This window comes from Streptopelia decaocto (assembly GCF_964273445.1).
Source record: "Streptopelia decaocto genome assembly, chromosome: 12".
NCBI lineage: Eukaryota > Metazoa > Chordata > Aves > Columbiformes > Columbidae > Streptopelia > Streptopelia decaocto.
In genome coordinates this window covers 2,322,190-2,337,395 of record NC_138667.1, presented here as the reverse complement: position 1 = coordinate 2,337,395, position 15,206 = coordinate 2,322,190, and the positions used below count along the sequence as shown (strand labels likewise).

At 44.2% G+C, this 15,206-nt stretch overlaps 1 protein-coding gene across 2 annotated transcripts in view; it reads right to left on the bottom strand.

The window, feature by feature from the left end:
• Positions 1-15,206, bottom strand: part of UBTD2 (ubiquitin domain containing 2) — a 45,571-nt gene that overhangs the window by 7,265 nt on the left and 23,100 nt on the right. For both annotated transcript variants that reach the window (XM_082063848.1, XM_082063849.1), the window contains exon 2: positions 13,425-13,661. In XM_082063848.1, the coding sequence (XP_081919974.1) occupies positions 13,425-13,661 (237 nt within the window). The remainder of the gene's footprint in view (positions 1-13,424; positions 13,662-15,206) is intronic.

Genomic DNA, 15,206 nt, shown 5'->3' with positions numbered 1-15,206 from the left:
ACATTTCTCTGGATTAGCAAGGGAAAGCACTAAGGCGGACTGGTTGAAACACTGTGCCCGTCCCCGAACGGTTCAAGTGTGGTCTGACTTATCCTTCCATGCTTGAAAGCACCAGTAATTTAAGAGACCTACATGACACAAATCTAAACTTTTTCCAAAGCTTCTGCAATCAGGTATATATGACCACATTCATCCAAAAACATAAGTTTTAATGCACTTTAAAGCTGCACGCCATTCTCTCTTCAGAAAAAGCAGCCAATGTATTGCTTTCTGTTCATTATGTGCCTTCTGTTTCTTTAAGATTTCGAGCAGTTTTGAGACTGATTGCTCAGAAAAGCCCAAAACTTAAAAATGGAGCAGATTTCCATCTCGCCTTCCCTTCCCCCAGACAGACTTGCTGTAGGAAGAGAAATTAAAACACAAACCAAAGCCCAGCATTGCAATGAGACTAGCTAATTTAAGGAGCTTAAGTGTCTGTGTATAACACATTTGCCAAAGGAACAGCTGGTTCATTTGTTTTTCTTACTGAAAAGCTCCATTCCAAACCCAAGCTGAGCCTGGATTGCTGAATAACTTGGCAACAGTTGAGCTTTCACCTGTAAACTATTGGTTTGGATCCAATATAGGTCACTAACACCCGAATCTCATGATGAGCATCAGAAAACAAGTGGGTCCTGCAGTACAGCAATTCCTAGAGAGCAATGACTGAGACAGAAAAGCTGAACTATCTCTTAATCTTTATTAGTCACTGATTGCAGGTCACGGCTGGGAAACACAGGATCTTATAAGAAAATAAAATCCGTACTGACGTCAAGAGCACGCGAGGGTGATGAAGGGTGACTCTGCTCAGCACACCAACAGGATCGGGACAAGTGCAAACACGCAGTGCTGTGTTCAGCTCACCTACAACCACCGTGAACTGGGAGGAGTCAATAGGAAAAAAGCTCTTTCCCATTAAACCCCATATAACTTAATAATGACTAAAATGGCTTAATGCTGCAGTTAACAACTGCAACTTTGCCGTTTTCTGGAGGGCAACGCGTGGGAGCACTCGTGCAAGCCTGTGCCTTGCACCACGTACAGAGAACAACAACGGGCTATAATCATTAATTGTGTACATACACTTGCTAGTAAACACATAAGCCCCTTCTCATGCTTCTTCCACACTAATCTTCCAGGGGCTATGCAAACTTAGACTATCATACTGTACAAACTTAGACTACCATACTGTACAAAGCCTTTATAAAGGCACAAGTTTGTTTCCTAAGCCACAGCACAACTGCAGACACAGAACAGCTCTGCTCTCATCTTCAGCCTCCCTTTTGTAATAAAGAGTGGGGTTTGTAGATAATAAGTGTTAAGCATTTAACAGTTCTCATTTCCAAATCGCTGAAAACCAACTCTTCCATTATGGGAACATTATTGGTCTGGCTCAATTCCACAAAGCAGAACAACTCCCGGAGCCATCAGATCCCAGTGCTCCGGAGCTGCTTGGTGTGCGGGGACCAGCTCAGTCCCACTTGTGGCAACTGGCCCAAGACAGGCTGGAATTGTGCTTGGTGCATTACAGCAAGGGGAAGGAGGAGAAAATTAATACACTCTGCTACTGCCTTTGTATCATCCCACCCTGTTTCTCGTAGCTGGTTCACTGATTCAGCTGTTGCACTGCTCATGCTCATCTCCACTTGGATGTTAGAAAACCCAGCTCACCCAGGCTCCGAGATTGCTGATAGAATAACATACATTCAACTCTCTGAAAAGGCTCTGCAAGGCAAGAACCTGAGACACACTTACTTGCAGCAGAGGGTTGGAATAGACAGCCTCAAGGTCCCTTCCAACCTGAATGATCCTAACTAGTTGCTTTTGCTGTGATAATATTACACTTTGAAGTGCAGATCTCAGAGCACCTAGCCAAAGATCCCCCATGTCTAAGTCATCCTGCTTCAACCTAAGCACACCTTACCCCTGTGTGCGGCAGGTTTGTGAATCAAGCTGGCGATCTCATGAGTAAACCATTCTTAAAAAACAGTTTTACAACTCTCACCTGCGTGCTGACACAGGGGAGGAAAACCCAAACCGCTATCACCGAACCAGCAGCACCCAGTACGTACTGGGACCAGAGGGCAGAGGGAGCAGGAGCAGAGCTGGCGCTCCGAGATGGCATCATTTCCATGCTCCCCTGCCAAAGAACCCAGGATGTATCTGAACAGCGAAGCGAGACGGGTTTGTGCAGCCCCCTGATCTGCTGGGTGAGAGGGATGTGCCATGGTCACCCAGCTGAGGCACGTCCCATCCATCTGTTGCAAGTGAAAGCCAACCTGTGTGCCATTTCTACCTGTGTTTGTCCGAAACCTTTTGTTCAGGGTTGGATTTTGGGCAGAGAGAGCAGGGAAGGCACAGGGGGTGTTTATTTTGGGAAAAGGCAGGTGCAGATATACGAGGTGCATTGCTGGGCATGCTGATCCCCTCTCTTTACCATAGCAGAGCACTGGCATCGGTTAATGCATTAGCACTAATCAACTAGGCTGAAGGTGAAAGAAAATTAGGATGAACACAGTCTTCTGAAAAACAGAAATTTCTGCACTAGATAAGCAAGCCAGCTATCTTTAAATTCTAGTCCCAGTTGGTAGATGTGCAACCCTTACTGTCCCCACGGTGCCAGACGGGGAGAGAGGGCAGGAGAGAAGAGGGATTCGCTGCCATGGGAGGAGGGACCCGTGGGGACAGAGAACAATCTGGGAAGGAGAATCCTTGTGGGAAAAGAGGCTCAGGGCTCTGAAACAACACCCTTAAAATTCCCCTTAAAAGTCCTCACCAATGCCAAGAACAGCAGTGGCAAACCTGTCAAAAAAAGTGGGACCTGCAGCCCCACCGTGCTCATCTGCCAGAGAAATGGGAAAACCTACACCAGAAAACTCAAAACTTGACAGCCACGTAACTTACAGAAGAGAGCTAATTCATCCTTAATACAACTGTACTAGGGCACAAACAAACACTTAGAAGTCTACACAGTTCATTGGCTTTTCATCTCCGCTGGCTGTGCCAAACAACTAAGACACCACGGGGCCGTACGCACCCGTAACCCACAGCGTGGCCACGGACCGACAGCCACCACACCAGGGCTTTGAACAACAACTATGAGCTAAACATCGAAAGAAGATGGTGAATTTTCACTGTGACCATGGATAACCAGTCACCCAGTCATGGAATCCTTTATGACAAGTTTCCCTATCCCTTTCCTTGCTGGTTTTTGCTACAATACAAACTCTAGAACAGACCGATTCATCCATGGCTTCTTCTTTATCCAAATGATGTTTGATAGAGAAAGTCAATTATTTATTAACACTCGGTAGTTGTCATGTTCTCAATACCATGTGTACTGCCACTTCCACACTGCTCTCTAAACTTGGATCTAATACTGCAAGAAGGTACCAGCTTCCAAGAAACATTACATCAGGGTTCAATGATAACAAGTCTTTTTACTAATGAAGTATTCATGTACTATTCTGCTTTGCATGTCATTCAAATAGATGTCTGTCTAGACAGGCTTCTTAGATAAAAATGTAAAATAATATCTGGTTGGTAAAAGAGCCTCTCTGTATACCCTCTTCATTCACATTTGCTTTTCTCCATTACCCAGCTTGTCAAATGGGGTGGGGAGATTTGCAGAAGAAAAGAAAGCGTTGTATCACAATTACCTGAGCCTGCACTGTACCCCTGCACACACAGCTGACTTGGCAATGGCTAAGGTGCCCAGGTTATCTGTCTGCATGCGAGTCAGACCTGCATCATCCCTACATGTGCACCAAGCAGAGGCTTTGGGGATCTGCACAGACCCCGAGATCCCAGCCAAACTAAGAATTCAAGGCCTTGCTGCAGTTATGACCTTCTACAAAAAACCTGCTTGATTGCTACGAAACAAATTAAGGCAGCTCTGAGATTTCATTACTTCTGTATAATAACTAACAGTAGAAACATGCACACACACACACTTCATTTTGTTGTGAGTTTTCTTTGCAATAAGGCTACAAAACACACATTGACATTGGGCATTTTGCAAGCACAAGCAATGACAGAAGCAAGCAGTACCACCTTTGAAGATCATCTTCTCAGACAGAAGGCAGCATTTAGGGGGCTCTCATTGCCTTACACCGAAATTGCCAATGAGGAATGAATTTTAAACACTTCATATTTCTTTTTCTCATTTTACCAGCAGACAGCAAGGCAGAAACAGATACCCAGATTCACCACTGTAAGCAGCCAATGATGGAGCAAATGTCCACTCCTGTGGAGTACCTAATAAACTAGATTATCACATCCTGACCACTATCAGATACCAGAGGAATATTAGTCACTTAAACATATTCCTGTCTGGAAGATCAGCAAGCAGTCTGCAGCTTCTTATATGAAGAATTTGAGATATTCTTTTGTCATGAGTCCAGGTTTATTTTGAGCATTTAATGACCATCATGTAGAGTCAGTAATATCTTTTTTCCTTTTAAAGGAGTTATCTCCACTTTACTGGTCACACATTAATGGTAAAAAACAGGCAGTTCTGAAAACAGTGTTGTAGGGGCACCTTCAGTGCACCAGAAAAGGCAAAGAGAAACCAAAGACAGGAAACACACGGGCCTAGGGGAAGGGACCTGAGTCAAGCAATTATGGTTGACGAAGCTCCTCAAAATACCTTTCAAATAACAAAAGCAAAAGTTAAAAATATTTAAGGAAAACAACTCTAGGATGTAGCCATAAGTGGGTTTTTATTTAAAGGGTTCATAGTTTCTAACCTGCACTTAAGATATATAAATACTCCAGCCAGGCACAACTGCTTTTCATCCGGATGATTTGGTTCAACACTCCATTTGAAGAAAACACGGATATCCAGCATCCCCCAGAAAGGATGTTGCGCATCTATTTTAAAAACATTAATCACAGCAGAAACGATGGAAATCATCATCTTAATTGTAGCTGCAGATTGAAGAGGCTTTTGAGCAAACAGACTCGGCTTCAAGGTGAGGAGGAGCGCGGTGAAGCAGGGCGGCGTAACGTGTCCTGCACCAGCACCGACGCGCTGCAGACGGAGCTGTGAGGGGGCAAGGAAATTAAAGCAATTGCAAAATATGGATGGGTCTTCCCACCATCTTCCACAGTAACCCTTTGCTTTAAATCAGCACAAGTCGCATTTTACACGGTGAATTTGTGTACTTACTCCTCAGTGTCTGGGTACCGGCCCAAGCACAGTAGCTGGAATTATCTGGAATTTTGAACAAAAATAAGTGAAAGGAGCGCACCATTAGAATAAAAGCACCTCCAGTAGTGATCTGCTAACCCAATACCAATGATTATCTTCAGAAAACTCAATAATTAGCTACTGTAATTTCCCCTCATTCTCAGCTTGCAAATCTCTGTGCTCGGCTTTCCAGCACATGCTACGCACAGCGGTTACAATGCAGAAAGAACACAAATATTGGCCAAACTTTAGCCTGGCTGTTATTTGCTTCCTTGAGAACAAGAGAAACACCAGCGCTGTGGAGCACGACGGGGCAGGCCCGGCGGACGCGGCCTTCTCACGTGGAACTCGCACATTACACAAGAATTTATTGGCATTTCTCTAATTTTCAGTCAGGGGATCTCTTGAACAGCTCGTTTTAAAAAGAAGCATTTCTCTAATGAAAAGTACCACACAAAGACGCGGTTTTGATTCAGCCACAAGCTGCACGGTGGCAGCCTGGCAATGGCTGACATTCCACGCATCTCTGCCTCTCACTTCAACCACATCCAGCCGAGCACGGTCCCGGGACACGGGGGCGACACCCTGGTGCTCTTCAGAAACCTGGAGCCCCAGCCAGCCCAGGGGGTGGAAATGAATAAGCCACTGTTGGGAATCACTTCATTATGTGGCAGATGATGGTTCCTCTGCAGCACGTCGCATTTTAAAATCACTGCTGGTTTACACCCTTCTCTTTCTAAAACACATGCAAGTGGGTGTGAAAGTAAAGGCCCTTCACAAATGGTCCCTTCCCAGCACCTGGGAGGCTGTGGATTCACAGAGGTTTTTCTGAGCAGCGCCAGCCCAGTATGGTCTGACTCTCAGCTCCTGCTCATTCCTGTTGTCACAATATCCATCAAATCGCCTTGATATAAACTGAACAGGGGAAGCGGTCAATGTCAAAAGCAACCCAACATTGTGGCAAAGGACATTTTAAACCCAAAGATGCACACTGACCCTGCTCAGCATCCTGCAGCTCCAGAGACGTGCAGGGGGACCAAGGAAGTTCCCATAAAAACAAGGGTTTATCTTCCTCAGTTTATTTTGTGCTTTATAGGTACCTTCACAGTAACGTGCTGCTTTCCATGGGTCCTTTCGGAGTAAAAACCGGAGAGAGGATAAAACAAAACACAGCTGAAGTGCAAAAACAACTGTCTGAGACTCCAGGTCAATGCAAGATGGGGTTATTTCCATTAACTCCCTGCCCCTCTCCCCTAGAAGGTTTTCAAAAGGGAAATGGGGAAAGCACTCAGGAGTGTAAGCGTTCACAACTCCACTTAAAACATCAAAACCAAATCAAAGGTTTCTCCAAAGCTTCCAACTCCCAGCTCTGAAGTGGTTACTATGAAATAAGGTGTTTCTACTGCATTGGAGTCTATAAATTAATGCTGCAAACTTGCCCTTTTTCAGTGGGAAGGTAAACAAATGGATTGCTTTAAGCATCCAAGAACTGAAATAACATGCTGTATTTTCAGCCGGGAAGAGCTGTTTTCTCACTCATGTTTATAAATTGAATATCTCCTCCTTGAAGTTCCAGTTTAAAAAGAAAAATGCAGCTAAGGCTGCCAACTGTGCCAATATCACAGGCTGAGGCTTTTCAGACTTGACAGCGCTGTTCAACCAACCAACAGCAGAAAGTGGTAAAAGAGAATGTGAAACGAGGCTTTAGAAAAGATTCGAACATTTGCAACTTGCATCTACATTTTCAGTTCTCAATCCCTTTTCCAAAGGGCAGTAAGAGGTGAAATAATCGGTGTGATAACTGACTTCTGCCTTTTTAAATGTTCGCTTTATGCAAATGCTGTATTTCTCGCACCGGCATGATCTTGGTATGTAAAGTTTTCATAAAACTATTGCAGGAAAGAAGTTAGAGCAAGGCAAAACCTGTCAGCCTGAAATTTCCCCATCAGAACACTCTCAGTAAGGATGGACAACCATCCAGTGATCAAAGTTAATAAAATGCCATCCTAGTAACGGGAACATACAGACAGTCCAGCAGCACCGGGCAGGATAAAAACACACTGATCCCACCATCAATAACCCATTTCGTTTCCAAAAAACCTTCAATAATTCTTCTGATTTACTTTGAGGCCAACGAGAGAAGGTGAAATATGAGCTCAAGCAGGGAGCAGAAGTTTTCCAGCCCTCCCTGTGATTTACTTCAGCCACAAAAAAAACCTCCTTGGGACTTCTCGCACAACCAACGCAATCAGCGCTAAAAGCAACGCTGACATCTTGCCAAACGCACCCATGCTCCGTGCTCTCCTGTTCACCCCAAATCATCCTATCCCATCGGCTTTCCCCATCACCTTCTCTCCCCTCACCTTGCACTCCCAAGGTCTCGAGCAACAGCGTGAAACCATTTACCCCAAAAATTGAGTTTTCAACACAGCAGAGGGTAAATTTCTTTGTTGAGCACAACTAATAAAAAAGGACGACCAAAAGCAAACAAACCCAACCTGATAAATAGGGAGTGTGTGCATCCACAGACCTGTACCCAGACGCTGCTGCAGGAACAGAGAATCACAGAATCATTTTGGCTGGAAGAGACCCTCAGGATCATTGAGTCCAACCATAACCTCACTGCAGCACTAAATCATGTCCCTAAGAACCTCATCTAAACGCTTTTTAAACCCCTCCAGGGATGGTGACTCCAGCACTGCCCTGGGCAGCCTGTTCCAATGCCCCACAGCCCTTTCCATGAAGAATTTGTTCCTAATATCTCACTTGAGGCCATTTCCTCTTGTCCTATCACTTGCTACCTGGGAGCAGAGCCCGACCCCCCTGGCTCCAAGCTCCTTTCAGGCAGTTCAGAGATCAGAAGGTCTCCCCTCAGCTCCTGTTCTCCAGCTGAACCCCCAGGTCCCTCAGCCGCTCCATCACACTTGTGCTCCACATGATGTTGTGTAATGTGTCCGGTCGGGCTCAACAGCCTCTGAACCCCCAGCACACGGGACGGGGGCAGCACACAGGGGGGTGCAGGGCTGCAGGCCTGGCTTTAAAAGCCGCTCTTTACCGTGTGGAAACATCAGGCCCAAAGGCAGCAAATATCACAGTGTGATGCACACTTACGGGTCAATAGGGGAAAAAAAAAAGAGTTCTGCCAGAATCAGAAATTTGCGTTTGGGCTGGGGTGAACAGCAGAGGTGTAGCACGCTTTCCTCTACATGCTGCTGTTGGCTCTGGCGTTGGGTTTTTTTTATGGTTTTCTGTTGAATATTTCACCCAAAGGGGGAAAAAATGCCCTATTCATGGCAAGTACATTTCAGCAATTTCACCTGCTTTTTCCCCAGCATTTAAGATAAATACTCACATCCCCGCTTTTCATAACCTCAGGTGTTACACACGGTAAATGTGACAGCTCTGCTGGCTCAGCCTGCCCGCTGGACACCTATGGGAGCTGGTTTAAGGCACAGACAAGTCGGCTGCTCCCCAGCACAAAGCTGCTGCTTAACAAGAGGCCCTTTTATCATTTAAACAGCATTAAAGGAGTTAAACGCAATATACTGGTAACTATGCTAAAGCAGATTCGGTGTCCATCCCGAAATTTTAAAACTCCACTTAAGCAGAGCCAAATTCCAATTAATATTAACTACTTTCAGGACAAGTTCAGCTCAACACTAACATCTGGTGCAGACTCTAATGAAATACTACACACTGCGACGTTTCCTTTTTGATAGTTAATATGTAAAACTGTCCTTCGTTACATTTAAATGGACTCATTAATAAAATATCGAGGATGTGCTACCTTAAGACATCAGGCAAAAAAAAAAAAAGTATAAACTGGCGATAACGTTATTTCTATTTTTAAATACATCCCACAGAGGTACCCAAGATAGATGAGAAGTGCTAAGCCCATCCCACAAGCTTATTTATTTATTTAATACCTCTTACGAGCTATTTTTAACCACAGAAGCCAGCAAAAGGCATCCATTAGAAAAATTACATTGGTTAGAGGCCTCCTCAAACAGGTTAAACAAGTGAGGTATCTGGCTGAATGCAGTGTTAAGAGATGGGGGTTTTCCCTTCCTTTCCTATTGGTTTCTGGAATAAAAAAGAGCAATTTTATTTTTGCAGCATCAGCTAGACCAGAATTTTACCTGCAAACCTCTGTCAGCCCTTATTCCCTTCCCCTCTTCCCACCAGGTTTAATTTTGTAAGTACTGCAGAGTTTGGATGCACACACAACATGCTGACAGTGAAAATGGAGATGTAGGAGTTCAGTTGGGGGTTTTTTAAGCCTTGGTTGCACACATAGAAAATAAATGAGAGGAAACGCTCTCATAGTATTGCATCATTTTGCAGAAGACCTAAAGAAATGTAGCTTGGTGTTGGTAACGCAGTTTTCCTTAGGAATCAAGATTCTTCGGTAAGCTAAGAAACCAAAGGAGGAACATCGCATCTTTGACACCCCCCCCACCACACATACAAGTTTGCACGCACAAAAATGCCAGAGCTACACTGTCAAGTTATTTACTCAGGAAAACAAAGCTGACTTGATTTCTAGATGTCATCTTCCTAACTGCTTGCTTTCTCTGGGGAAATACAAAGGTTTTACAAGCACAGCCTGAGCAGCAAATTTTCCCCTTTCCTCCCATCTGAAGACACAAATCCTCAACTCCAAGGGGATCTCTGGTACCCCTGAGCAGTTTCTACACACAACAAAACGGGTATAAAAGACGAAGTTTAGAGGGGATACATGTCCTGCGCAGAGCCCAGCTCAGCAGATCCAAGGTAAATACAGGTGGTTGTGCGAGTCGGGTAAGCACAGGTCGCTTCATTAATGCCGCACCTGGATTTCTTAACAACTATTCCTCCACCTTTTTAAATTTTGCATAAAGTAAGTTTTGTTAAACAAAAGCACAGAGGTTTTTGGTGTCACTTGGAACAAGGACAGTTTGTTTGTTCTATCCGCCTGGAGAAAGGCTCAGTTTGCTGATAACAGATATTATTCTGAGCCCATAAATTGAAGGCTTTTATCCATAATCTGTTCACACATGGTGCTACCAAAGCTTGATGACTAAGAAATACTTGCATTTCTAAAAGCAGCAGCTTTCTCTGTCGTGGAAAGGTCACATTGCACAGAGCACTACGGAAGCAGCCGATGCACAGAACAAGTGGCACCAGCAGAAAGCTGGATAACAACGAATGCAATTTTGTGGGTATAAAAATCACTACTAAACTTGAGATCCTGGATATCCAACATACACTCTGTATTTGGAACTGGGACTCAGGTCAGGCCTGGTTTTCACAACGGAGCTTCTGACACCAGTTTGATTCCTGACTTATTTCGGAAATATTCTGAGTATTCCGCATGTGGGCATTCGAATGCAGACTGCAGGCAAATTGTCTGCTGAAAAGCCAAGTTCAAGCATTCACATATTTCTTCCCCCTTAAGTATTACACTGGATGACATTAAAGGGCTAATTTCCAGGGCACACCATCCATCCAACATTCCTCAGACTGCCCAGAGAGAAGAAATGCGAGTTATTTGCCCAGTTTCAGATTTTTGCTTGCAACCAGAAACTGCTGAGACTCAAAGCCCTAAACTCTGGATAAGCTTAATAAGCAGTGATTCGAGAAACTAAGAAACGCTGTTTTCAAACTATACATCACCCATCCTCTCTTCTTGTGAGCGAGGAGCAGGGACGTACAAGCGATTTATCTCCGAACCCAAGGATGCATCCTCCACGCAGACTTAAACCTTCCGACTTGAATCAAACCCTCCTCCACAATTACAAGTTGTTACGCCGCTCGAACAAGAGGAAGCAGAGACCTAACATGTCAAACGGCTTCTTTCCATGCCTTGATGCCATAAGTTCAACATTTCTTCTGGAAGTGCTGTTCATATGAACACTTATGCAGCATTTCAACTGAAAACATAATCAAATGCTGTCAAAATACCTAATTACCGGGGTCTCGTCAAATTCCATAACGACATTATACAAATAATATCCCTCTCACTGCAAAAGCATGCTTGCGATTTGAATTTTCATTTACTAAATGAATTATGTTTTATCAGTCTTTGATGTCAGACTCCGACCCTCCCTGCAGAACCTGAACGTTCACACACTAAGACACGATTTTTTATGCTAAGCCAAAGTCTGACCTGGGGACCAACTCACGTAAGCACCAAGTGACCACAGTAATCTGTATTTTGTGAAACCTGCCCCATATATAACATTCTGTTTTCCTGACCTCTACTATTTTAACTGTAGCAACTAAGCAAAACAACGCAGCGACTACTTTAGGGCTGCAAATACTCATTCTCCAAGAAATTATTTCCATTTACCTGAATAGGGACTTAAAATTACCAGTAATGTTTGTTATCATTTTGCCAGACCCCTCTCACCTATACAATTATCTCCAGCTCACAAGCTGCTTAAACACCCAACTTCTTCTGGGACATTTTCAGCAACAGAGATGTTTTGGAAGATCAAAAATCCAGCAATACTGTTGATTTAGAAGGAGAATATTCTGTCGCTTTCTGGACACAAAATGCTATTTAAAGTTCATTATTGATATATAAAAAAATCAAGAAACCCAGTAGGTATTCTAATTTAGGATTTCCAGATTCCGACCAGTTTTATGTACTAGTGCAAGGAAAGAAACATGGTATGAGAAGCACAGGCAGAGGTTTTCTGGTACCAGCTCCACACTAGACAACCCAACTCCTTTCTCCACCTTCTGAAAACCACACCAGCTTATGGCACTGAAATTATTTGTCTCTCTCTATTGGATCAAGACTAGAATGTACACAGACCTCCAGCAGGTCTGTCAGAGAAGACCCGATGTCTTCTTGGTATTGGCAGGTTCTGGAAACAGCTGACAAATTTCTCTTCACAGCTACTACAGAAGTCATTTCCATTGGTGTAACTGCCCTGAACAAAACCTCACCCATTTATAAGCAAAACACAAAGCTCCTTGAAAACAATGATCCAGAGGAGCACAAAAGATCGCCCATGAATTATGGAAAAGCCAGGTCGCGTTGCAGCACTGAAGGTTCCACCGCTCAGCGATGCTGCTGAACGGGAGAGGGGAGGAACAAAACACACCGAGCGCCAACCACCAGTGGTGTTTCACACCTACCTATGGGAACAGACAGACCCCCAAATCCACCCCTTCCAAACTAAATACATGATCAACTGCAACTACTTAAGGAAGTAGAGCTTAATATGGGCTGTCAATCTCACAAAGACTAGTTATCCTGGAAAGCAAGGCAGGCAATCTTCCGTATCATCCTTTTTCTCTTCCCCTAATCCGCATATTTATAACGTCTTTTATACAGCATTCAGCTGCACGTGTCTGGAACAAGTTCATTACTTGGTACAATAATGTTCTTCGTGCCCCTTCTGGCAGGGAGGGCGCCCAGCAGAACCCCCCAGAACGTTTGTCACGGCTTGGCGGGGGGTTTGGTTTGGTGTGGGTTGTTTTGGTTGTGGTTTGAGTATTTTTATTTCATCCTGATTCTTTCAGGTCACTGGAGCCACTAATCCATTCATATTTTTTTTTAGTGCAGAACTTGAAGTGTGTTTCAGTTTGGAATAAAGGGGATTGATAAAGGGAGAAGAGAGCTTGAAAAATAAATCAGAATTGAGAACAGGGTGAAAAGGAAAGCACCTGAAGTGTGTGCTCACACTTCACCCTGATGCTGACAATTTGCTCTAAGGTCTTGTACAAGCTTTCAGGAAAGGTTTTCACACTCTTCAGAGAAGAAAAACAAACACACACACACAAACAAAACCAACCAACACAACCAAACAAAAAAACCCCAATCAATTAAACAAACAAAACCCCAAACAAAACAATTCAAGCGCCAAATAAACCCATAAGATCAGGGAAAACAATCTACTCCATTACAAAGGGAGGCTGGAAAAGAATGGAGCAAACTGTACCTTTGAGCATGCAGGTGTTTGATCATAAAAAGTGTTGCCTACAGAGATGAGACACTTGTGTATTGCAGCATGTACCTGATCATACACTGACATGTAGGTAATGATAAAAAGGCAGATTTCTTGATCACGCTACACACTAATATAATTTTGCTTTGAAACACTAAACAGGGAGACATTGTGCATACTGAAATACAGGTATATCAAACATTTGCCTTAACCTACTGTTTCTCTCAGGCCACATCCACCTTCGATGCACCTACCATGTGGTAGTGTTATGTTTGCACCATCAATGATCGCCTGTGCCAGTTCGTGATCGTTGCTCTCAAAAGCGTGTGCGGCAGCCTTGAGCGCGTCCCAAATCTCCTTGCGACCTTCGAAAGCCGGCGCCGTGTCCCAAAACTCATCTCTCTTGCTGCGCAACTGTCCGTCTGTCATGGGGTAATCACTCTTCCATTTCGGTTTCTCTTTTTTCAAGGGCTGATTACGACCGAGCGCAACTGCGGAGGAGAAAGAGGAAGGAACATTTAAAAGATGTAACAGCACAAAATGATTAAAGTGCCCTTTAGTTATTCTGTTTAGTATCTATGGAGCTAAAATTTCCTTTGGAGCAATTCTGATCCTTCTTCGAGCCATCGCCTCACTTCCCTGGGCTCCACATGATACTCTGGTAATACATGAGTTTTAAGAGGCTAAGGATGCTTTTTTTGCATCATCACCTTTTAAACAGTTTTAATTCAGAGTTAAGTATATATAGAAAGGCAAATAAGACGCACAAGGGCTAAAAATGTCAGAGAAAGAAATCTCTAAAGAATGTGGGGGACTATGGTGGGTCTGTGGATTCCCTGATGGAAGGCATGGGAACAGAAATTAGCCTTGAAGACATTACAGCCTACCCATGAGAAAGATGGGAGTAAAGGAGTATCCGGAGATGTTAAGGATGTACCTGTGAGAGAGAAGGGAGTAAAAGAGTAACAAAATGATAGCAAAAATAGCCAATGAGATGTTACTGCTGTAACTTGGAACCAATAGGGAAGAGACACATGAATTGGTAAAACTGTATAAAAATGCACTTGTGGCAATAAATGGCATCTACTACTTTCATCCTGGAAGAACTTGGTCTACGTCGTTTGTCCATCTCAACCGCAACAAAAGAATAACCCAGGAATCTATCAAGCTTTAAAAAGCGGTTACCTCATTCACAATGAGCATTTGTTTCATTTTATCTACAGCTATTTATGTGTAATAGTCAGTTAGGATAATCACACAGGTGTGATGCTGGTGGACTAAAACTACCTACTCACTTTAAATTACAGCACTGCGCTAAAACCTCCTCTTCCATTTCTGCGTGTACGGGGCTATTTCAATTTCTGTTGAAGGGAAGAACAAAGGGAGCACACTTCAGTGCGCCCCGGGAAGAACCTTCTCCCTGCAAGACTCAAAACCCCATTTCCTTCAGCCCCTCCTGGACATAAGAATGTTGAGAATCTCGCTGCAGTTGGACCCTGCGAGGACAGGACGGGGAAGATCGTAGCGACAAACCACTAAAACACAGCTCAACACTGCAAAATCTTGAATACACAGTCCAAACGTCTTCAACAGTTCAACTAAATGTAAGCGCGTTTGCAGCTGAAAAGCAGCAGCCCCTCCATGGGACATGTTGTAGAAACAGGGTGATGAGTCCTGAGTGCTCTTCAAATCCAGATGAGCTACAGGGGACTGAGGGCAATTAAAGACCCCACCACACGTGCTGCTGGAGACCCATCCGGGAAGAGCCCTCGCTGTCCCAGGGGGTCACAGGAGCCCCAGCTGCCGCCAGGCCAGGGGACCACAAACAGACACCGTCTGTCACCCCACGGCCACTCTTTGGAGAACGAGACACCACAGCTGCTGCTGATCTTGTCTGCGAGGATGGAGAGCACCAGCAGACACACGGGTTTACATTCAGCATTCTGTAGCCCGTGTCCAACGAACATTTCCTTTCTCCACACCCTCTTATTTTTTTGCCAGAAAGTCGACAATAGCTGACAAAAAAATCTCCTTAC